A 25464-nucleotide genomic window follows, 5' to 3' on the forward strand; every position below is an offset into this window, starting at 1 on the left:
ACTCAGTGACAGACGGACGGACACAGACGCAGACTCAGACTCACCTTCCTCCAGAGGGCGATGAGAATGATGGTGAAAATCACAGCTAAAACCACCAGGGACAAAATGGCCGCCAGCACAGCCACCTGGGAGAACAGCACTGTGGGAAAAAAGAGTCCATCGACTGTGACGGCCATAAAAATGTGCTATATCAGCCAGCCACGAAAACCACTCTGATGTCACAGCACTACCTCACTGTGAAACAGTTGTAAAAATGCACTATAACCACCACAGCACCACACCCTGTGCATCTATAGATTTTACAGGGGGTGGGGCAGCCCAGTGAATGGAAGTGGCTTTCTTGTGGTTGCAGCGCTCACACAGTTTTAACAACCTCTTAAATTGGATGACGGGTTGAGTCTTGCGTTTTAAAAGCAGCAGCTATACCACCCTATGTTTCTGATTCTTATCTTTGCAATTTTATGTTAGCCGAGTGAGGCTAAGTCTGGCTACGTACCACCAAGCACTGAGGGCTAGCAGAAAGGTGGCGGTTAGAGAAGGAGACAAAAGAAAAGTTTGAATGCATGTGGGGTTTGCAGTGATTGGACCATACTCTTTGAGGGGCAGGGTGTGTCTCAGTGGTAGTAGCTGCCGGGAAGTCAATGTTGACGGCTCAAAACACCAAGGAGCATCATCACTGCGGAGGGAAACTGAGTTCCCCGGTTGAGCTTCCTGATTAAACTGAGGTCAGACTATGTGCGTTCTCTCACAGTTTTTTAAAAATTATTTTTTCTTACGTACTGTGTGAGACCAGCTTGATGTCCCTCTCTCTCTGCCCCCTCTTGTTGGTGGCCTGGCAGCGGACGGAGATGACCCTCTGCAGGCCCTGGAAGGTCACCACGCTCCGTGCCTGGCTGATCTTCAGGACGTCGTCGTAGCTGACGTTCGTCTGGATGTCGACGCTCTCGGGCTCTGCCACCAGCGGCTGCCAGGGCATGGTCCCGTTGCTGCACCTGGAAAGGTAAAAAAAACCGAACATAAATCACAAAAATAAACTTTTATTTACATATCACCTATTTCAAAGCCCTTTAGAACAGGTCAACGTGTGATATATAAACAACAACATTAAATGGCAGATGATAAATAGATCATAAAGAAGTATTGTCATACAAGACGGTGTGTACATGTGTACATTTACAAACGCAGGCTCATTTTGAAACTGAGGCACTTTTCTGTTTGGACAAAATGAGTCTATGTTGCAGTTCATAACGGCTTGCTGACTCCCTAAAAATGTCTTGATTTAGTGTTTTTTTAAAGTTGCACCACTGCCCTCCGGTGGTGGAGGGGAGTAATAGATCAGGCCGGCTTACTTCTGCCTGCTGTCACAGCTGAACCACTGGATCCGTGGGGGAGGCACCCCCTCTGCCACACAAATCACACTGTGCCGCCTGTCAGCCAGCGGGTGATCGGACAAGTTCACAATCTGTGGGGGAACTACAGAGGACACACACACAGGCATATGCACACATGCACACACACATACACATGCACAGGCACACACGTACACGCACGTAGACAGATGTACACACATACACACGTACAAACATTCACACACATGCATACACACGCACACACACACACACACACACAATGTTCTGTCAGGAATCTGTGTGAACACTAATGTTCATATTTCAGACTGCTAGGTTGAGGACTGCTAGATGCTTGTCTGGATGGCTGAATCATTGCTAACAGTGCCATAGTGCCATTGAATGATTTCCTCACCTTTGACCTTCAGGTCAAAGGTCAGCTTCTTGACAGCATCCTCATTGGAGACGGTAATAGCGTATAGACCCCGCTGTTCCTTCTTGACTCTGATCAGAGTCAAGGTGCTGACATACCTGCACACCAGGAGAAACCAAATTATTTTTTTAGCACACAATACACTCAACCCACCTCCACATACGTCCAGTCACAAATCTACACTCTGATGTGCTTCCACTTCCTGGTTTATCCGTTTTAGATTTAATTTGTTTATTTGAAAATGGGGAGAGCGAACGCTTCACTGCTAAGAGGAATTTAATCTGCTGTCCCTGTGCAGGTAAGAAGTACATCCATCCATCTATCCATCCATTATCTAACACGCTTATTCCTGGTCAGGGTCGTGGAGGGTGCTGGAGCCGATCCCAGCATACATTGGGTGAGAGGCAGGACTACACCCTGGACAGGTCGCCAGTCCATCACAGGGCAAGGTAAGAAGTATAATGTTATATAACTTACAATGTAGTTTTTCTTGGTCTTACCTGGTCTCATCAATTTGTTTGGTTTCTATGGAGATAGTATCTCCATGGAGATCGCCGCGGTCCATGGTCCAGCGCATTGTGGGCTTGGGGTAGGCCTCGATCTGCACCCTGATTTCAATGCTCTCGTGTAGCTGGGCTGAAATGTTTCTTCTTCCGGCATAACTGATATTCACAAAGCCGCGTTCTGGGGAGACAGAGGTTTCTCATAAAATATTTGACACAAACCACTTATGTACCAGTTTGGGGGGCAAGCAGGCAAGCTGTTTCATTGCAACAAAATCATGTTCTAAACCATTACCTGTTTAAAAGTGCATTCTCCTCGTATTATTATTATTATTATTATTATTATTATTATTATTATTATTATTATTATTAATAAAATTATTATAGGCAGATTTAATGATATGGTTCCAGGGAAGTGGAAGGCAACAGCACTACTTCCCTATTTGAGCTTCGACCCCACAACCACCTGATCTGGCACCCAGTGCCCCTAACCCTGCAGCTCCAGATTGCTGCCAGACGCGGCTCATTTTTTCAAAAATTCTGTTCACAGTTTACAGTGTCCGTCAAAAAAAGCCGGGAATAATAACAGGCCTTCCTATTTAGCTCTGCCGCCCTGGGCCGGGGCCCCTCGTTTATATTTCTGCCAGGGAAGAGCAACAGGGGGCGGCAGTCACACGGATCACCTCGCACGCCCAGCCAAGCTGAAAGGGGCGCTATTGTACCCTTCTGTCTCTGGGGGGGCTTTCATAAGAGGGGAAGTCTGATTTTTGAGATACCTCACGTTAAGATCAGCTCGGCGTTCACAGATGTGGCTGACAAACGTGCCCGAACGCCCCCAACGAAAAGAAGAAAAAAAAAAGCCACTTCGGTCAGCGACTCCCAAAAAGGCGCCTCTTTCACTGAGCGTGTGTAAATCTTTTTAAAAATTTGACGACTCAGCGGAACCTTGACGTAAGATTACCAAAGCCAGGAACAGTGCTGGAAATTACCGCTAAATCAGCTTTTAGTTCAGCTTTAAATGCTTGAAGAAGACCTCAATATTTTACCACACCACTTCATCGTCGCCTTTTTTTGGTTTGCATTTCATTGCCTGAATTAAATTTGGAATTGGCCTCAAACACTGAAACCAACGTTGATTTTATTCGTTTATTTTACAGAAGAGCGTTGGGTACCTTTCGTTTGATTTTGGAAAAGAGTCCTTTAGGACGCCCCCGTGCGCGCAGTCAGACTCACCGAGGACGGTGACGAGGATGGCGTCCGAGGCGTATTGGTTCTGCATGTCCTCTTTGACGTTGCAGACGTACCAGCCGGAGTTGTCGAGGGTGACGCTGGGGATGAAGAGGCTCGAGCGCATGCTCGTGCTGGACAACACGTCGGTCAGGGGTTCGAGTTCCAGACTCTGCAGGAAGCGAGATCTAGTCAGTGTCTTTATTATCGCCATGACAGTAGCGACAACATCATAACAGTAAATATGCCCACAACAACGGACAAGCCCTGAAAACATTAAGAGCTCAAAAAAGCATTAAAAACATTGAATACTAAAAATGTGTTCCAAGAAAGTGCACCCCTAAAACACAGATGGATAAGGAGCGGGTCCATGCCAACCGATATATTTTATAGTGTATTAAGAAAGCCAGAGACTGCTGGGATACAGGAGCATTTGATCCCTGTTGGACTCCTGTATGTACTCTGCTAGAGCTGAATTAACACTGGCAGTTTTACTGTGCTCATGTATGCACACTGCCCTCACAGATACCGGACCGTGGTGCCCACCCATGCACAGGGCCTTCACGGGATGAGCCACTCAGCAGCACCACTGCAGACAGCTTTCGTGTGTACAGCAAGCGAGAGAGCAGAGGACATCCGCCAAAAAAAAAAGCCACCTCATTCCACCGAGGTTTCATTTTCAATTTTTCGAATATAATCACGACCACATTTTCATCAGGGTTTTTCACAATGGTCTGGAGTCGTAGGCGGCGGGTCCAGCATCTTGACGCGATTAACGCCGCCGCGGAGACCGTTCGACGCGTGGGCCGGGGCTCCAGGGAGCGGCGAGAGCCGAGCAGCCCACTCACTTCCATGCGTGGGTACTCCCAGGAGAAGAGGACCAGCTCCACGCCCTTAATGGTGCAGTGGACCGTCAGGGGCTCGCCCTGCTTCATCACGGTCTTCGAGGCGTTGACGTGGGGCTCCAGGTTCTCTGGGACTGAGGCGAGACAGAAAGAAAAGAGAGGAAGAGAGAGAGAAGACTCCGTAAATGCTGGAACCAGGTCGCCGTGGCCACGTCGAAACAGGCTGTTTTCCATCTCGTGTAATTAGGCTCAGACCCAGTGTGATTCCAGTAACACTCAATCCGGGCAGCTTGAAATGTGCATTGGGATGGAACATCGAAAAAATGAACCTACAATTTGAGTTCAATTTGTTGAACCCCTTTTGTTTTTTGTTTTTTTTTTGGGTTTTCTCCATTGAAAATATTTTAGGTTCACTGAAATGAACCAAAACATTTTCAATTTGCGAAAACCCCAAAATATATTGGCGTGACAAAAAATTCTGTTTTTTTTTTTTTTTTTTTTTCAGTGGACAACACTATGGGCAGACTACGTGCTGAGGAGGACCTACCCAGGATGGTGAAAACGTAGAAGTTGACGGAGTCACTGTGCTGGCCGTCCAGCTCTCCCCTGCAGAAGTAGATTTTGTCCTCCAGGTGGGCGGTGAACCCTTTTAGGGGATGGTACTCCCCGTCCAGCGACGTGTTGCCCGTCATCTCGTACAGGGAGACCTTTATCTGGGGGTTAGTCACCACGCAGGGCACCGTGGCTTGGTGGCTGGTCCGCGTAACAATGTTGTACTCGACGGGAAGGAACCAGACTTCGTCGTCTAGGCAGAACGGGGGGGTAGGAGGGGAGAAATCAGCATTACATCGCGTTACATTACATTTAGTTAGCAGACGCTTTTATCCAAAGTGACGTTCAAAAAATGCATGTCAAGGTCACGTGCATTTAGCAGTTTGGAAGTGCAGCATTAATGTTAATGTTAATAATGTTGGATATCCAATTACTCTTTATATCACATCTGGTGTTTGTTAATTATTAGTAATGAATGTAGCACATTTGTAGCACTTTTAATTGTGACGTATTTATTATTTGTTAATAGAGTATTAATTACCACGTTACAATTTATATTTTAATATTGGTATTACCATGTGGATAAATGTGTGATTCATTTGTCCAGATGCTATTTCCCTGGATTCAATTTTCTTACAAATAGAACTTAAGTTTGCAGGTGATATAAAACTTTTTATATCAGCCATTGAGTTTCTAGCACTGGAATACTGCAACCATATAAATGTATCCATGCCAACACATATGCACACATATTCATTTTAGCACATAATCACACATTCATGCAATCAAATCCATGTTAACACATGCAGGCCAATACATCCCTTCTATCAGATGCGATTTAAAGTGTCCATTCTATGATGTACACGTTAACATATCTACGCCAGGGTGTGAAACGAAAGACACGTCCTGCAGCCGGGATGTGACAAGCTGTCTGATGGAGCCAAGCGTGAGCGTGCAAGCAGCGTCGACCTCACCTGGGACGAACACCGAGACGTTTCTGGTCTCGCCCGCGTCCGGGTCGACGCAGGTGTACATCCCCGTGTGGGCCCACGTCGCGTTCTCCAGCGCGAGGTTGCTGTGGGCGGGGCCGCGCGTGACCCGCACCCCCGTCGCGTCCTGGAGGCCGTGCCTCCAGGTCACCTCGCCCCGCCCCCGGCAGTCGACGGAGAAGCTGGCGCCCGCGCTCAGGACCACGACGTCGTCGGCGGGCGAGAGCTCCAGGGCGCGGCCGCCCCCGCAGAGCTGAAGGGCTGTAAGAGGAAAGGAGCCCGCAGCAGCAGAGGTAACGTGTCTGTACGGTCTGTCAACAAAACAGCTCTGTGTGTGACAGAAGCCATCTTGAAAATTTGACACGGGAACGAATTGTGCTATGAGGTATTTGAAAGGAGTGCAGTTTGTGTTGGTCTATGATACGAGAGGGAGACAATGCGGCATAATGGTTAGGGAGTGGAATTTAGAAACTAAGAGGTTGCAGGTTCAATTCCCAATGCAGGGCACTGGGGCTGTACCCCTGCACAAATCACTTAACCTGAATTTTTTCCGTAAATATGCATCTGTAAAACCGGACTGTTTGCAATGAGCGTAAAACTGTGTAAGTCACCTGGATAAATGCGTCTTGTAAACATAGGGCTGTACCATATATGTGCGTGTGTTACGTGGGATGCATGGTTTCGATTGCACAGAATCATGACGTTTCACCTTTCCAGCTCTGCCTCAATTACTACTACTCAGTTGCTGTACTTGAAGATATTGGATGAAATTGGGAGTCAGGCTCACATTAGCCTCTGTGCTAGTTTCTCACCTGCAAAAAGGGCAGCCAGAGACACTGCCGCCCTTGTGCTTCTTCTCTTCATGGTAGAACAATCCGAAGTGTGAGGAAATTCTGTGGAAAAATGCAAAAATACAACAATGCATTTAAACACAAGGAAGCGCACAATCAGATATGGGAAAGTCCAGGGGTCAGAAAGTAGAAGTCCATGACCATGTGTGACTTGTTCCTGAATTTGGTGTGTGGAAGCACTGAGTGAAATTTCAGTTGGGCACCATGAGCAAAGCACCAAGCTTCTCAATGGTACTGCAGCAAGTTACAACTGGCATTCCGGAAGGATTACACTCGAGGAAACTTCAATATCAGAAAGAACTCCTTTCTGGAACCAGGAAGGGAAATGTGGAAGACTTGGATTTCACAGCGTTGAGCTGTCTCTTGGCGTGTCCCGCTCTGCTTGTGTGTCATTAAGTAACTATCCGGCTTGTGTTTTACCTCAGCATATCTAAGCTATTCCTCACTGTGTAAGTGCATAGCAACGGCAACATCGCCAGTTAGCACGCCAACAAGATGGACGCCCTTGATAGATGTGTGACTGGTTCAGCTCCCCCACCCACCCCTTTTCTGCCTAATTGTCTTCACCAAAAAAAAAAAGCTCATTGCTGCAGCCAAGAACATATCTCTCCTCCTAAAAAACGTGGGATATCCAGCAGCTGCTTCTTTTCACACCGCAGCCGAGCTCGCTCTGACCTCGGACTGAGGAAGGCACTTCATCTGCTGCGTTGGCGAGCGGACCGCGGGGGCCTGACTGACCAGCAGGGTTCGCTGGTGAGCAACAACACCCGGTCATCAGCCTGTCGGGCTGCTGACCAAGTCCAACACCGGATAACGGGGCCCACCCACGCTCTGAAACAGTGCTTTAACGGGACAGGCTACCCAGCAGTCCCCCACACAGAAAATCATTCAACCAACTGTCTGTCTGGCTTAGTTTATTGACTTTAGAAATATATAGGTGACTTTCTACAGTAGTGTTTTCAGGCCAATATTTGAGATATGAAACACCAGCAAAAAAATAAATAAAACATAACACAAATAGTGACTGTGGCCACTAATTAGCCATGACATTGCACAGGACAGCCGTAGCGGCTGGGCCGATGCCTGACTGGACCCGTCCCAGTGACCTCAATATCTCTAACTCCCCCCCCCCCCCACTCATGCAGGGAGCCAGGACGTTTCCGGAAAAGCGAAGACGTCAGTTAATGTAGGACGACCTCTGGCTGGACCTGTCTGACGCACAGCATCTGTCCCTCATTGTGTCTCCAGACATGTGAGCATGACCAGTTCTTCAGCGAGGCTGACGAGGACCGTCATCTTAGGTTCTGTTATAAACAAATCAGCAATCTCGTGGGGCTCCATTCAAGTGATTACTTGTCATGCGATTTATATCAAATACTGCACTTTGCCCCTGATTTTGTTTCTTAAAGCAGGGAAAGAGTATTAATTTTAAGGAGACTGGGCAAAAAAAAAAAAAAGTACGATCATTTCCGCTTGGAATTTTTTAAAGGGATTTTCCAAAGACAAGACCACATGTTGGCCCTAACTTCCCGGAATCTCTATTTCCTTTTAGCCTCTGAAGTCAGAAGCAAGACGGTAAAAAAAAAACACAAAAACCTGAAGTAAAACAACCACCCCCCCGTTTTTTTTTTTTTAAAGAGCACTTCACGGTGAAAAGGAATTCTGTTACTTTCGGTTGGATCATCCTCCCAGCCACAAAAACTACAATAACAGTGAGGAGGGGGGTGGGGGGTGGGGGGAGGGGGGGACAGCAAACAGTGTACGGGAACAGGCGACAGCTCGCCCTCTCAAACAAAAACTGGGCTCCAGCTGTAGAGTGCGCGTTCTGGTAAACACTGCTAACAAAAAAAAAAAAACACAGTGGCTTTTTTGTGTCCTTCCGTGTTGTTTTGTGGGCTGTTTCCCAGTTGTTTGCCGAGAGATGCTGTTAAACTTGTTTTCAGGGAGGAGTGAGAGCCAGAAATGGGGGGGTCAAGCTTAGTGGGGAACACTCTCCTATTGACTGACTGTTGTCCATCATCATCATCATCATCATCATCAACAATCTTTATTTGACCAGGAAGTCACACTGAGAATAAAACTTCTGTCCATATAAGAAGATTGTCACCGCAACACTACTTGAACATAAAACTTATGACCTTTTGGTCTTAATAGGATTTAGAAGTCATTTAAGATCAGTGTATGTCTAAGATCATTCATTATCAATGAGAGAATAATAAAGAGATTTACATGACAATAGCTGTGCCGTGACTTCACTTTTTTTTTTACAGTAAGGACCTTCTCTTCACCTTAATCCCCATAAAAATGTGTACTGCTGTTGACTGGCAGCTTACCAGATGGTCCTGGCAAGTCCTATAGGAGAAATGACAAAGGAACTGCTTGAGTTTCTCATAGGGAGAGAAACAAGAGGAAATGCGTTCCAGAAAGATATCGCTCACGTTACATTTTTGGATCAGATCGCGTTTCTGCGATTCACCTCATGCCGTTTTGACGACGCACATAAATTTTTAAAGTTTCGTGTTTTTTTTTAACAGAAATCTGATTTACGGACTGCTGGAGCGCTTTCCCTGTCACAAGCACAGCTGCGACGCTGCCGGCTGAACGTTTGTTGCGTCCTCTCTCTTTAAGCTGTAGGTCAACAGCATGATCTGTGGTCGGATTCCAATAGCCTTGTGCATTTATGGCCTGTCCAAGGTGGACAGCCTGTTCCCTGGAGGGGAGTTAGTTTCGCCGCGGAACAGGAGTTCCCCGCCTCGTTTTCGGCCAAAATTTGGCTAGGGTTACGCTGGCGTAACACCAAGGTTGTGTCAACCCGACAGATCGATCAGCCGACCAATCAAATCGTTCCCCTTCAGAATACAAGTTGTTACGCAGCACTAGGCGAAGCCAAAATGGGGGAAGAAGGCGATTAACATAAAAAAAACGAGTCGAGCTCTTTCAATAAAACGAACGCTGACTAAGGGCAACTGACGGTAAACGAGCAAAAGAAAAAAAGGAGAAAACAGAATGGATAAGCTGAATGAATGAGAGAGACAGAGAGGGAAAAGAAAAAGAGAGAATGGGTTGATGGGGGGGCTGCTTATCCAAAGAGAAACAACGGACCCCCAGGAGACATTGGAAACGTCAATGCCCCCCCTCCCCCCCCTTTTTTTTCCCACCCAAATAAAAAATAAATAAAAAGCTATACAGTTGCGCATAGCGGACACTCTCGGAGTCTCAGCCACTGCCAAATTAATTACACCCCCGGTCCAGTGGACTGGAGCCTCTGCGGTCAAAGGCCATATTGTTCTGTTCCTTCTCACCACGGTCAAGAGAGAGAGAGAGAAGGGACAAGAGATAGAGAAGGAAAAAAGAAAGGGAGGAGGAGGGGATCGAGGTAGAAGGAGGGAGAGAGAGAAAAATAAAGAGAGAAGGAGGGAGAAAGAAAGAAAGAAAAAAGGCAGGAGAGGTAGAAATAGAGAGAGAGAAGAGGACAGAGAGAGAGAGAGAGAGAGAGACAGAAAGAAGGGGAGAGATAGAGATAGATAATACTTCCATGAGTAACTCCTGTGTCATAAGCTGTGGGAACAGATGCAGCAAGGCCTGCTCGGAGTGAGGGGTGGGGGACGGGGGCGGGGGGGGTTGGGGGGGCGGGGGTAGAGGGCAGTGGGTGTGTGTTGGGAAGGGGGTGGCAGCAGGGGTCTGGAATCAATTAAAGGCGAAACGCTGGGCTGGGAGCGTGAGCGAGGGTGGGAAAGAGAGAGGGGGGGAGGGGGGATGAGCGGCGGAAGAATAGAGCCCAGGGCGAGCGGGCGGGCGGACGGAGGAGTTTTTTCCCGCGGAGGGAGAAACACACACACACACACACACACACACACACACACACACGCACACACACACACGCACGCGGCGGCAAACCTCTTACGAGAGACGAGCACGCCGCTCCTGCCCAGCCCACCGCGCTACAGGGAAACAACCGCTGACCAGATGCTTTTACACCCGTCCCTTCAGTGAGGCGCTGAAGAGGGATCTTTGGATGTGCCTCAAACAAGCCCCCGAACCCCCGATCCCCCCCCCCCACCCCCACCCCTGTGCCCCCACCCCTCTCTAAAAACATGACCCCTGACTCCAGCGTCGGCGTCCACCTGACAGCCATAATCATAATCAGAGGTGGAAAAATCCAGGTTCAGAGAGTAAAAGTCCTCCTCCTCCTAGTGTTTTGTTCCAGTTGCCTGGATTTGCTAATTACCACAATTCCTCAGCCTGGAGGAAAGAACTAATTAGTGAAATCAGCTTGGCTGGAGTTCATGGTTCGGACAACAACGCACTGCCGGACTTTTTTTGCTTTCTGACCCCCTGGACTTCCCACCTTCGATAATGATCAGCTGTGCACATTCACACGTGTGCTTTCAGCGCTAACTGCGCTAACGTTGGAGTCGCCCCATGTGAGGGAATGTGAGGAAACTGTTTACGGCGTGTGCTGGGTTCGTATCCCCCCGTAACTGGACAGCTCGGGGCAACGACGTCCTCTCGCTCTTCTCTCCAACGCTGCCAAGAAAATAGCTCCTGCATCTCCTCCCACGCCTGATCGCTTTCTGGCGAGGGACAGCTAAATAAACGGACTTGCGGCGCACGCCCCCGCCCCCGCCCCCCCCGACCCCTACATCCCTTTCGCTCCTCTGAGGCCCCCAAACGCACTGATTTTTGTGCTTCATTCACACACCACCCCCTCACCATGTTGGTTTACATTTTGGATTCCCCAGTTTTAACCTCTGCAGCTTTCCCATGAACGGGGGGGAATACACTGGAGACGCTGGTGGGGAGGGGGACAGAGAAACGCAGCCACCGGGGTCGGTCACCGTTTCCCAGAAGGCCACGCTCCGGGCTCGTGAACCCCGCGCACCGACGTTAGCGTCACACGCGGGTCACAGCGAGCGAGAAAAAAGCCCGTCGACACCGTGACTAAGCTCAGAAAGCTGTCCAATAGAAGGGTCCCGTTAGTCCGCCGGCTCTAAGCTGTTTAACGAATCAGAAATACTTTTGATATCGGGTCCTGATTTAGAAATTTAGCACCCGAATTTAGTGCATAAATATACACGCACTAGCACAACAAAAGTGGATTACAGACTCATTCCGGGACCCACCTCACACACTCCCACGACCCGTTTTGGGGTCCCGACCCGCAGATTAAGAAACACTGCAGCGGGCCAGTGATCATTCACGTAGGCCCGGAGAGTGAAAAATGTGAAAATGAGACATTGGAGCAAAGGCACGGCCGTGTTATTATTGTACTTAAAATGTCCGGCGCAGGAAAGAGACTGGAAACGTGGTGTTTAAGTAGCGCGAGGGGGGAAATTAGCGCTGACAGAATGTCCGCTTTAAAAGGAGGGCTTTTCGAGGGGAAATTGCCCCTTGAAGACAGGGAGAGATGGGCAGACTTACTGTGAGAGACTAAGACTGGGGTGGCCCAGTGTTGGCCAAAGGAGGCCACACGTTGGAAATACTGGACGTCTCAACGGCAGTGGAATCCTCCCAGCCTGCGAAGCAGCAGTTATCCAGTGAACATTTTAATTCAAATTATCTCAAATATGATCCTAAAATATAGTGGTTTATTAATACTTCGGGATCGGGAAAGCCAATTCTCTTCGGAGCAATGTCGACCTTTGCACAGGAAAAAAAAAAAAACAAAGGAAAAAGAAAAATCGAGCCAAGCTGCTCCTCAAATCGAAATTCAAAGCATGGCTCGAGTGTGCAAAATCGAGCCTTTAGAAAAACCTGTTAACTGGCTGAGGGTGTTGGCGAGTCATGACTTGCCCTCTGCTGTGTTACCCCCCCCACAACCCCCCCCCCCCCCCACCCCCTCGAGATCTCTGCCAGAGGGAGCTGGTGCCGTGCCCGGCTGCAGTTTGAGCCGTGCCAGCTCGATTCAACACACATGACGATGAAAAGCAATGGATGGATGGCAGCAGAGCTGGGAGCCGGACAGAAATACATGTCACCGTCCAGTCATAACACAGACTGCGACCCGAGCGCTGAACTCAAGCACAGGGTGGCGTGAGTCAAAAAGATGCGGGGGCGTTGTCGTCTGAAAGCTCAAGGAAAAAAAAAAAAACAGAACTTAACTCTGTAATTTTGTGGCTTGTTTTTGCGCAATTGTATGTGAAACACCGATAGCGGTAGACGCCGTGCGAGCTATTTTTGTTCGACGTTCTGGATATTTTTGGGCTGTTGATGCAGGTCGAGTTGGGAGTCTGACTTCTAGAATGTTCTGTGGATGTTTTGTGACGTCATGACCTCCCTGAACTTTTTCATCCAGTATGTTATACTGGTGCATATAATCAAAGAATTAATAATAATAATAATAATCTTCTCAAATTTTATTATTTGAATGGGCCAATATACTTTAGTCAGTCGGTAAATTTTTTTCATGAAAATTCAGTAAGTCTGTCTCTGACTGAAGATGAAAGACAAGATGGGGTACGACTCAACACACACAAAACCCTGATGAAGTCTTTGTAAACGTCCCGGTCGACCCTCGTAGGCCCATTAGGGATGTGAATGTACACAAACTCAGCGGATGCGCTGTACGGAGGTGCAAGCTTTCCCAGGGCTGGCCTGGGAACAGGCTGCCATTGGTTGGGGGGGTGGGGGGCTGACCCTTCCCGACGTTCCCGACGTTCCGAGTCGCTCCGAGCGTCGCTGGCTGACATGAAACACCGGCCCGGGAGGAATCATTTGATCCGATCCCTCTGTGGGGGTCGGGGGGGGGGAGTATGTACACGCACATATTCACCCCGCGCATTGTTTGCACTGCAACATCTGGCAGCGCGGCGGAGGACGAGGTGGGAGCCGTTTCCCAGCCTCCGATGACCAAGCTGGGGCTCGGGCGTCCGCTCCTTTCAGGCACGTCCCGCGGGGGGGGGGGGGGACGGCGTGGGGTGGGGGGTGGGGGGTTGTGAGGGAGAATAAAGACTGTAAAGCGTCAGAGCGCGGAGAGAGAGAGAGAGAGAGAGAGAGAGAGAGCGTGGCACATCTGTAGTCCCGCTCCAGCACTGGAGAGCCTCGTCTTCCTGTTCTGGGACTCAGGCCGTGTGTGGGTGTGAGAGCACGACGGGACGGGGCCAAATTCGGCCGCCCACCAGAGAGCAGAGTCCAAAGCTACACAACGCAGCGAGCGAAAACAGCCCCACTGCAAGATGTAACACAACCCTAACCCTAACTCAGTCCAGTCAGCTAGACTCTGGAGCTGGACAACACATGCTTACCCCATCTGAGCTCTACACAACTCAGCAAAACTCAACACAGTACAACACAACTCAACACAATCACACACAACACAATCAGCAACTCACACAACTCAATAACTACAACCAAGACCAACAAACACACACTCAGCTCACAACACTCACACTAATAAATCAACAACTAACACATCAACACAATCAACACTCAACTCAACACATCAACATAAATAACTCAATTCATTCAGCTGAATTTAACGCAACACAACGTGATTACCCATCTGAGTTCAACACGACTGAATAAAACTCGACATAACAAAACACAACTCAACACAAAACTATATACGTCAGCTGAACTCGTCTCAAGGTATCTCAATGTGCCACAATGCAACAAAAATCCACACACTGCCAATCAGTCAATGCGGACTCAATCAAACACAGCACATGGCATTCTGATGCTACACAAGGCAATGCAATGTAGAAAGCATGATGCTGATTGGTTCAACCCAACTAAGGAAACTCAGCAGCTCAGCGTAACCCAACACAATGCAGTATGTGCAATATTGCTGCGTGTCGTTTAAAAAAAAAAATTATTGAGATGGCTTTAAACAAACTTGTCTTCTTGGTTAAATATACAGCAGCACATCTGAGTTCTTTTCCAGAGCGGCCAGGTGGAAATTTTGCTTTATGACTATTAAAAACCGGTGCACTTCAAAACACCATTCATTTCCCCTGTTTTATTACAAATGAAAAGAAAAAGGTCACAGATAATTTAACCTTTGGCCAAAATTAAAGAGTAGCCCACTTTAGCAGCAATTCTGGGCTTCACAACATAAACTCCACCTATGTATAACTCCCTCCCCCCCCCCCCCCCCCCCCCCCCCCCACCACGCCACCCCCTCCTTCTCTCTCTCTCTTTTTGTGCAGAGTGTTTACAGATAAGCGCTGAATTTTTCTTGGAAGCCGTCCACCCAGCGCTGGGCCTTTAAGCGGACTGTGGGAAACGTGCGGACGACTAGACCAGTTAAAATAAACCTGTGTGTTTTTGTTATCTTTTCAGAGGGGACACGCTGTAATCCCCAAGACAAAATGTCCGCATAACCCACGTGTGTGTTTGTGTGTCGTCTGTGTATGTGTGTGTGTGTTTGTGTGTCATCTGTATGTGTTTATCATCTATGTGTGTGTGTGTTTGTGTATCATCTCCATGTGTTTATCATCTGTGTGTGCGTGTGTGTGTCTGTGTCTGTAGGGAACTGAAAATGTTATTTCCTACAGAGTTTTTATAGGGATCAAGTCTAAGAGGATCAAATGCACTCCTTTAAAGTAAGATCTACTCTCTCAGAGTAAATTTCACACAGATGAGGCACTGGTGATAAAAACAGCCTCTTCACCCCTAAGCATGACCCCCCCCCCCCCACCCTCCCCCCAGTCACACTGAAAAAGTCCTCTTCATATTGAAAGCCAAGGCCCAAATAACAAGTCCCAAAACCCTAAGCTGCCGCAGCTTTCATGTTGCGGCAGTAAAAACAAACGTGTGCGGGTAATATCCTGTGGCTCTGCCGATGCCAGAAAGCAGACGGTCAGAGTCCCAGGCTGCGGTCCTTCAATGAGTCTGAGGCCTTTTCCGATTATTTATCGGGATTACTACGTCCGGGATGAGTCAGTATGAGATGTGCAGTGCTGGACCGCTCCCCTGCTCCCTTATCCAAGTGGCAGGCTAGCACGTAATAATATTTAGAAATCTGGCCCAAAAAACTCAGCGCGAGGTCACTGCTGCGACTGCGAACCCACACACCACATCGGCGTTCGACCGATTCCGTAAACAAAGCCGCGCTGCGGACAATCAGCCGGGAAATCGAATCGAACGAAACGAACGCTAAACGGAGAGCGATGCTGTCCTCCGCGCTTCTCGGTCGGGGATGAATAGGTTCGGCCGTGGAAAAGAAAGGAAAAAGACGGATGCCTGTTTTGTGGGCGGGGGGGGGTGTCTCTCCGGCGTCCCCGGTGCCCGAACGGCCCGGAATGCGCGGACGTCCCGCCAGCACAGCGCAGCCCGGGAAGGGGAGGCTGGAAGCGGAGTTAACGTGCTCGGAATTCCTGGAGCTTTTCCAGGCCGCGGCGTTCCAGACGGAACTCCGCCAAACCCTGGATGGACCGGCGTCGTTACTCTCGGCAACCGGGCCGATTCTCATTCTTGTGGTGGACTGGCAGAGGAGGGGTGGGGGGTGGTCACAAAGCTTTTGGCAGACACCCCTGCGCGTTTGTGGGGGTGTTCTGTTTCGGGACAGGCAATGGAGGACGGGATGTGGGGGGTTCAGGTCTGGTTCTGAGAGTCTGGGACCGCCAGCAGTCGTCACCGATAGCTTTCAGGTCGTTTAACAACAACCGTTTAGTGCAGATCCTGCGTGCACCAGGACGTCCAACGTCACGCTTGGGTCAGCGATGTGAAGACAAACGCTGACCTTTGCAATGCCACCCCTGATGCCGCCGGGCTCTCGAGAAAAGGAAACTTGTATAATCCTGGCAAACAAAACGGCCGTGTTTTTTAAATGCTGTTTTTTGGGAATGCTGTGCCCTCAAAGAGATGCGTAAATCAGGCTTGCGTTTGAGACGCGCTCCAGGGACAGGGGGCTTGTCATTCAAGGGTTTGGGACGGTCGTTGTGTGGGGTAAATATTTGTTGTTGCTCAGACGCTGTTGGGGCTCATCTCCGTCGGAAGGTTCTCACAGGCTTGTTTAGCGAGCTGTGTGGGTTATGGTTTGTTTCTATTGCACCAGGGCTGTAAAACAATCTGAAAAGCACAGCGTCTGTGTATGTGTGCGCGTGCAGGTGCGTGTGTGTGTGTGCGTGTGTGTCTGTGTGTCTGTGTGTGTGTGTGGATCCGTTTGTGTACGTGCGTGAATGTGAGTGTGTGTGTGTGTAAGGTGGGGGTGATAAAGTTATTTGTTTTGAGTTCTGCCACAAATCACTGATTCAGATTACTCAGGTCACTGAGTCCAGCGCAGTGCAGACTCCACCAAATAAGGCTCTGCAGGAGCCAGAGTGAGTTTCCACTCTTCAGAAATTAATTACTCCCACACACTGAGAGAGACATTAATAATAATAATATTTGGAACATGCATTTCCTGCATAGTCAACAATGACACAGCCTGCAATGCTATCCTATAAAACGCTCTGACGCATCGTCCCGTCCTAGGTGGTGGGGGGGGGGGGTCCAACAACTCACCGAGAGAACATTTTCTGCCCCTTACTTCAAATCGCCCACAGAAAGGAAAGAGAGAGAGAGAGAGAAGCAGCTGAATACAGTTTACAATCCTCCCTCACATTAAATTCCACTTCTCTCCCATCCCTCATTCCCAAATACGGGGGAGCAATAAAAACCAAATTTTCCCCTCCCATTTCTTTAACCTTTTGAAGAGCAGATTTTATTTTGGGATTTGTTTTTTTTTTTTTTCCTTCAAAATTGTGTTCTAGGACCCCATTGCTTTCAACTACCAGTGGCGATTGTTACATCACCATTAGAATGTTCAGTTCATCTTATGCCTTAAGCAAGACGTAAGCAAGCACACTTCTAAGGCCTCAAACATCTTTTCCAGCGGTGTCTCTTTCAAGGACCCCAATAAAGTTGTACGCCCCCCCCCCGCCCCCTTCCCTCCCTAATTCCCAACTCCACTGCCTTCCACAGAGCCGACACGTTGCAGATTAGCCCTGAATAGATGAACTAAATAAGGAGAAACATCTGGACCGGGCTTGCCTTTGATTCGCTGAGCCAAGCTTTATTGAGCCCCAGTCAGGAAGTGTAAAACTCCAGAGGGTGGTGTGGCTGACAGTGAAGGGGCTGCAATGAGAGACCTTGAGCCTGACCAGAGCTCACATAACGACCGTTTATTGGACAAGGAACACAAGGTCTGCACTTGCAATTTATGCTGAACAATATGGCTTGTATTGTAAAAGTATCGATCAGTCATTGCTACTGCATTCTGTACAAATTTGTTTCCTGGCAATACGTGTACATACATATGAATATCCTCCTTAGACGCCACAATTAATTTCTGTCCCTGTAGGACTATATATTCTGCTATGCTGAAACCTACACAAGAGACATTCAACAACAAAAAAATTAAATAAATAATATTTTTGAAAATATTTTTACTGCAACATCTTTTTGTCATCCAAGACACTTGTCTTAAAATGGTTTGAACCTTCAGATTGGCTTTCTTCCATGGACAGTTTGTGGGTGGGCTACATTTTTCCCAGAATGCTTTTTGAACTGAGCCTTGGGATGCCATGCCATACACAACAACCCTTTTTAAAAAGAAATCCAAACTAATTTGAATATCATCTAGGTGGACAGTTATTATGTTTATGTTATTTTTGGTTAATTTGGATTCTGAAAACCCCTTCAGTGGTGTTGGAATTTATCCAAATATAACCCACAGAATGCGCTATTCAACAAAAGATGCCAAAATATAAGCACGCACTGCAACCATATTTGGAAACAACATCTGGAGTCCTTCCATCTATTTAAATGTATCATTCGGTGTATTGTAATACTTTTTTAAATAAACATATGGCAGCATGTTTTTGGTTCACGAAGGGACCCCATCCTTTAACTTTCGCTAAAGAGCAACCCTCCCCTTTTGTGTTTTATTTGGCTTCGAGTTAAAGAGCTGAACGAGAGCCTGACAAACATTGTGTTTCCTCCTGAATGAAACAGCTGTCTCTCAGCCGAACACATTCATATGCAGGGAACAGCTGGAGGACGCATAAAACTGCAGAGAGTTCCTTAATCTGTTTAAGGCTTTTCATGCGTTCGACAGGAGTTCCATAACAGTCAGCTGTGCGGGAAGAAACTAACTGTAAAAACTGCGCAGTGAGGGAGGCCGTTAAAAAAGTTAAAAAAAATTCTAAAGTCTTAATGGCCCTGCTGTCCTCGTGTTTATTATTGATATGTTCTTTCAATGATTCAGTGTGTACTTAAAAAGTCTCATCGGCGAAGTGAAGCATGTTTGTGTTTAAACACCACGTGATAAAAAAACGGTTAGTTTATATATTTTTAAAAATCTGTATCTGTATCTAAATCCTCTTAATTACTCGAGATACATTTCAGACAGTTTCAGACACTGCAATTCAGAATATTCATGAGCATGTTGACAGGTGTGAAATCTCCGGCATGCTGGAAATGTACGCTGATAGTGAGTAATGTTTTTTTTTTTTAAGGCTCAGTAAACAGCCAACCAGACTCTTGTTTAAGTGTAAAACGCGGAACGAATGCCGATCGCGGCACGTTTAACGCGCGCGCACCCGAACATGCACGGAACCCGGCTGTGGCGGTAATCTGAAGCACATTTGTCGGGGGCTCTGTGGAATTCGGCCCGCGTGAGCAATCAGGAAACAGCTGATGACTAAGACGGGCAGGGAGCGAACAGGAGAACAGGACTGCCTTCAAACTGTTCAACCGGCGCTGCTGTCCCGCATGAATCCAAGTCATCCAGAACTGAGAAACATACGCTCCCCTGCTCACCCCCCCTTCCCCTTCCTCCCTCCCCTCTGCCCCCCATCCCACACTGCCCAACCCCTAGGCTCACTTCTTTCTGCTTTAAATAACTGACACTATATATATATATATATATATATATATATATATAATTTAAATTTTTATTTTATGTTGATCTGATGGACATAAGAGAAGGAAGCAGACTATAGTACACAGCTGCAATATGTTAAATATTAACAACCACACTGAGAGATACTGTGATTCTGCTCTTTTCATGATGAAGATGTATCTATATATCCATATACCGGTCTGTCTGTTCATCTGCGTACAGAGAGCAGGTATACCATATGGTTTGGCTATATTAGCACACAAACCATATATGTAATTAAATATCAGTGACTCTGACTGTTGCTCATCTGAAGAAAGAGTAAGACTTCTCTCGAACCTTCACCCGAGTGCCCTCTGATGCCCTGATTCTAGGCCACCAAGGTGTCCAACACAGGAGTTTTTAGCAATTCAACTGATGCTCTTTCTGGGGCTCAAACAAACTGCTACATAGAAGACAGCCGTGCCAACTCCTGCTGTGAGCCTTTCCCATGACTTTGTGAAACAAGCCAAAACAAGTTCTTTGATCGCAATCATTCACCCTTTTTGTAAACTGTCACGAATCAAAGTTTCGATCTGTCTGCCTCTCCTGTCAAACGTACCCTTTGTTATTTAAGTTCAGTTTTTAGTTTTACTTAATCATATATTATCTAGTTTTTTAAATATTTATTATTAATTTGTTTTTACCACAAACTCTGGTACACAGTAAAATGTCCAGAGTTAATTCGACTCTAAGAGAGTACATGCGGTCCCACTCTGGACCACGGCAGGATCATACATACTCTGTAAGAGTTGACCAGACACTGGACATCTTACTGTTCAAACTCAACTAGCAGTTTATGTTTCAGGATGGCGTACTTTAACAGTGGGAGGAATTACATTTTTTAGAAAACACACACGGATTTGTGGACGTGTACCCGTGATCCTAAAATAAAACCTGCTTTGGCCAGGATAGTGTCCCTGTTGGTGGTCCCCTGCCCCCATCAGAGGGTCCCACAGAGGAACAGAGGAGGACCAGAGTGAGTTCGCTCTGGGTAAGAGGAACCAGGAGGAACCAGGGCCAGGAGAGAGAAGAAGCCTCTCCCCTCCCTCCATCCTCCAGTCCTGTCAGCGGCGGTGGCCGGTTGTCAGACGCGCTCTCGGGGGTTCGAGGGTAAACAGAGTCAGGGCTTCACACCGCTGAGCCACAATGGCCGGCGTGCGCAGAGAATCCTAACGGCAGCGGTCTAATGTGATGTCATAAAAGGTTTTGTTTCCGCGGCATTCAAATGCGCCGCGCTCAGCGTTAGCGCCCGTCGTCCAAACACACCGGCTGTGCAGAACGTTGGCTATTCACGCCTCCTGGTGTCAACGCACATGCTGTGAGCTTTCAGCCTGTGCATTACATCACATTACAGGCGTTTAGCAGACACTCTTATCCAGAGCGATTTGCACAACATTTTTACACAGCATTTACATTGCGTCCATTTACACAGCTGGATATAATACCGAAGCAATGCAGGTTAAGTACCTTTTGCTCAAGGGTACAACGGCAGTGTCCTTCACGGGAATCGAACCTGTCACCTTCAGGTTACAAGACCAGCTCCTAACCCATTATGCTACACTGCTGCCAGCCTGCTCCACTGTCTATGTTCAGCCTTGATTTCTGCATTCTGGCTGCTATCTGGTGCCTGAAATATCCCGGCACTGACAAAGTAAGTGTTGTCACTATTCGTCCGCAAAAATGCTTACTGAGAAATACTGTGCAAACATACAATGCTGTTGCATGTGGGTGGCAGTGTAGTATAACGGTTAGGGAAGTAAGCTTATGATCTGAAGGTTGCAGGTTCAATTCCCAGGTGGGACATTGCCGCTGTACCCTTGAGCCAGGTGCTTAACCGCTTAATCGCCTCTGTGTATATCCAGCTGTTGTAAGAAAAAGCTGTGTAAGTCACTCTGTATAGAAGCGTCTGCTAAATGCGGGTAATTTAAATAGAAGCGTAACACACATCACGTTGGAAGTGCAATGAGAGAAGACCAAGGGAAATGACAGTCCCAGTCAAGTGTCGGTCAACCCCGAGGCAACCTTCACAGACACATCTGGCAGGCTGGGATCTCTCACTATGTCTCACAGAAACTCTGCATTTTGGGTATAAACCCTGAAAAGAGTCGGTGGAAGAGAGGCGTGACAAAGACAAATCTCTCACCTTCAGAAGCGTGTCGCCGCTGGATGCCTTGGGTCTGACTCCTGCGAAGCGTGGACCCCCAAAAGCGTAGGGACTCCCCCCCTCACCCAAAAAAAAACTGGAATCCTGGAATCTGTCCTCCTCCTCCTCCCGCTCAGCGCCGCGGTCTGAGTAACGGCTTTCCAGCGAGCGTGCTTTGTAGGAGCGCGGGGCAGATTCCTCAAATCCGGAGGGATGAGAATCCGAGTCTCCTCTGTCAGAGCCAGAAGCGGCTCCGCTCTGTTTGTTTAGTCAAATCACAGCCGCGGGATCCAGCCAATGACAGAACTCGCAAACTGCAGCTGGAGAGGTGGGGGGGGAGGGGTTTAAAAAAAATCCACCTTTTTCGTGTCTCAGTGGGGCGAGGGGAAAGACGCGGCGTAGTCGTGGCGATCCCTGACCGCGGAGAGCGAACCTAAATAAACGGCGTGGTGTTTATTGTTAGCCGGAGACTGCGCTCTTTGTGAGGCGATGTCGCTCTCGCCGAGGCTTCGCGTGTTTGAGACGCGCTGTCAGGGAAACAGGCTAGTCTGACAGGAGGGGGCTGAGCTGTTGTGCTCTGGTCTGCCCCCCCCCCCCTTTAAAAAAAAAGATCCCTCCTGAAAACAAGGAGGAACCAATAAAGAAAAGTTTTCTTTTTTTGGCAAGGTCTGTCTTGTTCTGGTCCAAAATTAATCACAGTTTTCCCCAAAAAAACATTTTTTTTTTCCCCGTTTCAGTCTTCTTCTTCTTCTTCTTCTTCAGGAAAACAAGCCGGCCGTGCGCGGTCTGTCAGGGATAACGACGGCCCTGCCGTGGAGCCAGAGCTGGGATCGGACCGGACCGCTGGGATCGGATCGGACCGCCGGGATCGGACCGGACCGCTGGGATCGGAGGACCGGGAGGGCTGGGAACAGGCAGCGCCGGTGCCTACCTCCGTGGCTCCCCACGCCAGAGTGCCGGCGTCTGTTTTCAATCTGGGCTTTTTTCCCCCTGATTTCGCCCCTTTCCCAGGACGTGAGTGGATGGCGAGAAAATTCAGAACCCTTGCCAGCAGCCGAGAAGAGGGGGGTGGGGGGGTGGGGGGGTGGGGGGTGCTGAGTGGGGCGGGTGGCGGGGGGTGCAGGGGGGGGCAGTGGGGCACATTGGACTCTGTAGACTCTCGCCTTTAATTGTCAGAGTAACTTTAGCAGCCTGATGGAGGTAATTAGAAGGCCGCGACGCAGTATCATTTGATTGGAGGGCACGGTTATGCATTTATTTGATTGGAGGGCACGGTTATGCATTTATTTGATTGGAGGGCACGGTTATGCGTTTATTTGTGGGCCAGCTTAGAGCGATTGCCCGTTACGTATAATTTTACTGGCCTTCATCTAGAGATTAATATGAAATTACAGGCACTGTTGGAACTGTCAGAGAGACAGAGAGAGAGAACGAGATAGAAAGAGAGACGTAAGAGAGAGAGAGGAGAGAGAGGGAGATGGAGAGACAGAGAGAGGAGAGAGGGAGAGAGACAGAGAGAGGGAGAGACAGATAGAGAGACAGAAAGAGTGAGAGAGACAGATAGACAGAGAGCGAGAGGGAGAGGGAGGGAGCTTAGAAAAGACAGCAGGATCAGATCAAGGGCCTCTTTAAGTCCATACGCATATCTGCTTGTCATCCTGCAAAATCATATAATTCTGTTCTCAATATATAAAAACATGTACAAAACATGCACAAACATGTACAAATAAAAAAAACATGTACAAGTTTAACCAAACTTTAAGTAAATGCACATAACCAGTGAATAGTTGTTTTTAAATACAATTCTCAATTCAGTTCCATTCAAATGTGCTTTATTTGCATGACAAGTACACTTGTGTTGCAAAAGCAATGGGATACACAAAATGACATACAGACAACTACAACGAGAAGAGGGAAAACAGAAAAAAAGAGAGTAACAACCCCCCATACACATATGCAAATACGGATACAAGCACACGCACACACACACACACATACACACACACACACACACACATTTACCCTCTGTGTGAGCGTAAATATCACTGATTGGACTCAGAAAAACAGACCAAGAGGAAGACCTCAAAAGCCTCCTGTTCCCCACAAACCCAAACACTGGAGGCCATGAGTGACGCGTTCCGTGCCCTACGCTCACCCCTGATTGGACAACTCACTTTGGGAAGGCGTTTGTGTGCGTAAGGCACCGATAGCACATATCGAACCGCTCCGCGGGTGAGAAAAGACAGGGAACGCCGCGACCTCACGACCTCACGACCCCATGACCCCCACAGGCGGTGACAGACGTGAACGGATGACCCGCTCTGAGTGAGCACTGACCTCAGTTCAGTTTCAGCTTTTTTTGATGTGAAAACTACTGGGGGGCCAGGATTAGACGGTTAGGCTAGCTTTGCTGTTCCAGGATCAGTGCAAAAAACAAAACAAGCTTGTATATCTTAACCCTTGGATGAGTTTTTTTTTTGTTTGTTTGTTTTTTTTTCCAAAAGATTCTAAGCCAGTGTTCCAGAACTCTGTAGCAAACAATCACCACATCAAAATTAGAATGTTCCGTTGAGAACATTCTGATCACGTATTTTAATTTATTTTTATTTGCATAGCACGTTTTACGGAGAACTGTCACAAAGACACTTCACAGAGTAGCAAGGCAAGAGACAGATCTAAAACAGAAAAAAAGCAGAGCAAACACCAGGCCTGAACCCCCAAATAGCAAGGCAAAAGATCTTATACCGTTAAAGGGTTAATCAAAGATAAGAGAATTCGAAAGCATCTCAAAGTGTTACGAGATCTGTTGTGTCACACGATGCTCCGTACAGCTGTGATTCCTCCCTTGACATCCGTTAGCTTGATTTTTCGTTTATACTCACGGATCAGGCAAGTAAATTGTGGGTCGACCACGGCAGGAAATCGTGCAGACCAAAGGTTGTCTGGGGTTTTTTGGGGTGGCGGGTGGGGTGGGGGGTAGGGGGGGAGCTCTCTGTCTTCAGACAGCCCTCACTCCCCTTATTTCTGTCGCTGAGCCTAAATGACTGTAAAATTATTGGATGTCATTAGTGCCGAACCCATCGCCATGCCAACAGAAGTCTTGCGGTCTTCAGAAGTAGTGGTTTTGGGAACACGCGAGCATTAATTATCCTTTCGGCTAAACGCGCCTGCGCTGAACCAGTACATTTCCCAAAACGCTTGTGCGAAATAAACCAACTGAGAGGCATTGTTGCTGCTTTAATTTTGTTTATTTATTTGGCAATTGATATAGCAACAAAAAAATTTTCCACAGGAAGTTTATTTATGCCTAGAAATGCACTCGGTCTTTGTAAGCATTTTGGCAGAGACAGTCATTTTAATACAAACTCACTGTCATGTTCTATTTAAGAATGTGGGTTTCGTTTTTCGTGCAGATGTTGGCACTGCATGGGAGGGGGGGGGGGTATGTAAGCCAGTATGTGTGGGGCTACAACCGTGTCATCTGCACATAAACAACTCCTCCGCCGTCATTTTGACCTGAAGCACCAGAAATTATTGTGTGCAAACATTTTTCCATTTTTCGCAGAGAGATTCAAAACACTAGGAGCCTGAGACGAACATCTGTACGTTCCTCAGGAAATGCTGTATCACAAAATCCAAGAATGTAAACTATCTACAGATTCAGCTTGTGTTTCCTGCAGACATTTTTTAAAATATTTTTGAGCACACCT

General features: G+C 47.8%; 1 protein-coding gene across 1 annotated transcript in view; it reads right to left on the reverse strand.

Moving 5' to 3' along the window:
• The window catches only part of pdgfrb (platelet-derived growth factor receptor, beta polypeptide), a 36761-nt gene extending 14467 nt beyond the window's left edge, over positions 1 to 22294 (reverse strand). Inside the window, exons 1-11 of the mRNA XM_064325485.1 lie at positions 21755 to 22294; positions 6708 to 6788; positions 5881 to 6156; positions 4902 to 5159; positions 4358 to 4488; positions 3516 to 3681; positions 2280 to 2463; positions 1762 to 1877; positions 1350 to 1473; positions 781 to 992; positions 45 to 139 (exon numbers count right to left, since the gene is read on the reverse strand). Coding sequence (XP_064181555.1) covers positions 45 to 139; positions 781 to 992; positions 1350 to 1473; positions 1762 to 1877; positions 2280 to 2463; positions 3516 to 3681; positions 4358 to 4488; positions 4902 to 5159; positions 5881 to 6156; positions 6708 to 6759 — 1614 coding nt within the window. The 5' untranslated portion in view covers positions 6760 to 6788; positions 21755 to 22294. The remainder of the gene's footprint in view (positions 1 to 44; positions 140 to 780; positions 993 to 1349; positions 1474 to 1761; positions 1878 to 2279; positions 2464 to 3515; positions 3682 to 4357; positions 4489 to 4901; positions 5160 to 5880; positions 6157 to 6707; positions 6789 to 21754) is intronic.
• Between the last annotated feature and the right edge of the window lie 3170 nt (positions 22295 to 25464).

This window comes from Anguilla rostrata, chromosome 3 (assembly GCF_018555375.3).
Source record: "Anguilla rostrata isolate EN2019 chromosome 3, ASM1855537v3, whole genome shotgun sequence".
Classification (NCBI taxonomy): Eukaryota; Metazoa; Chordata; class Actinopteri; order Anguilliformes; family Anguillidae; genus Anguilla; species Anguilla rostrata.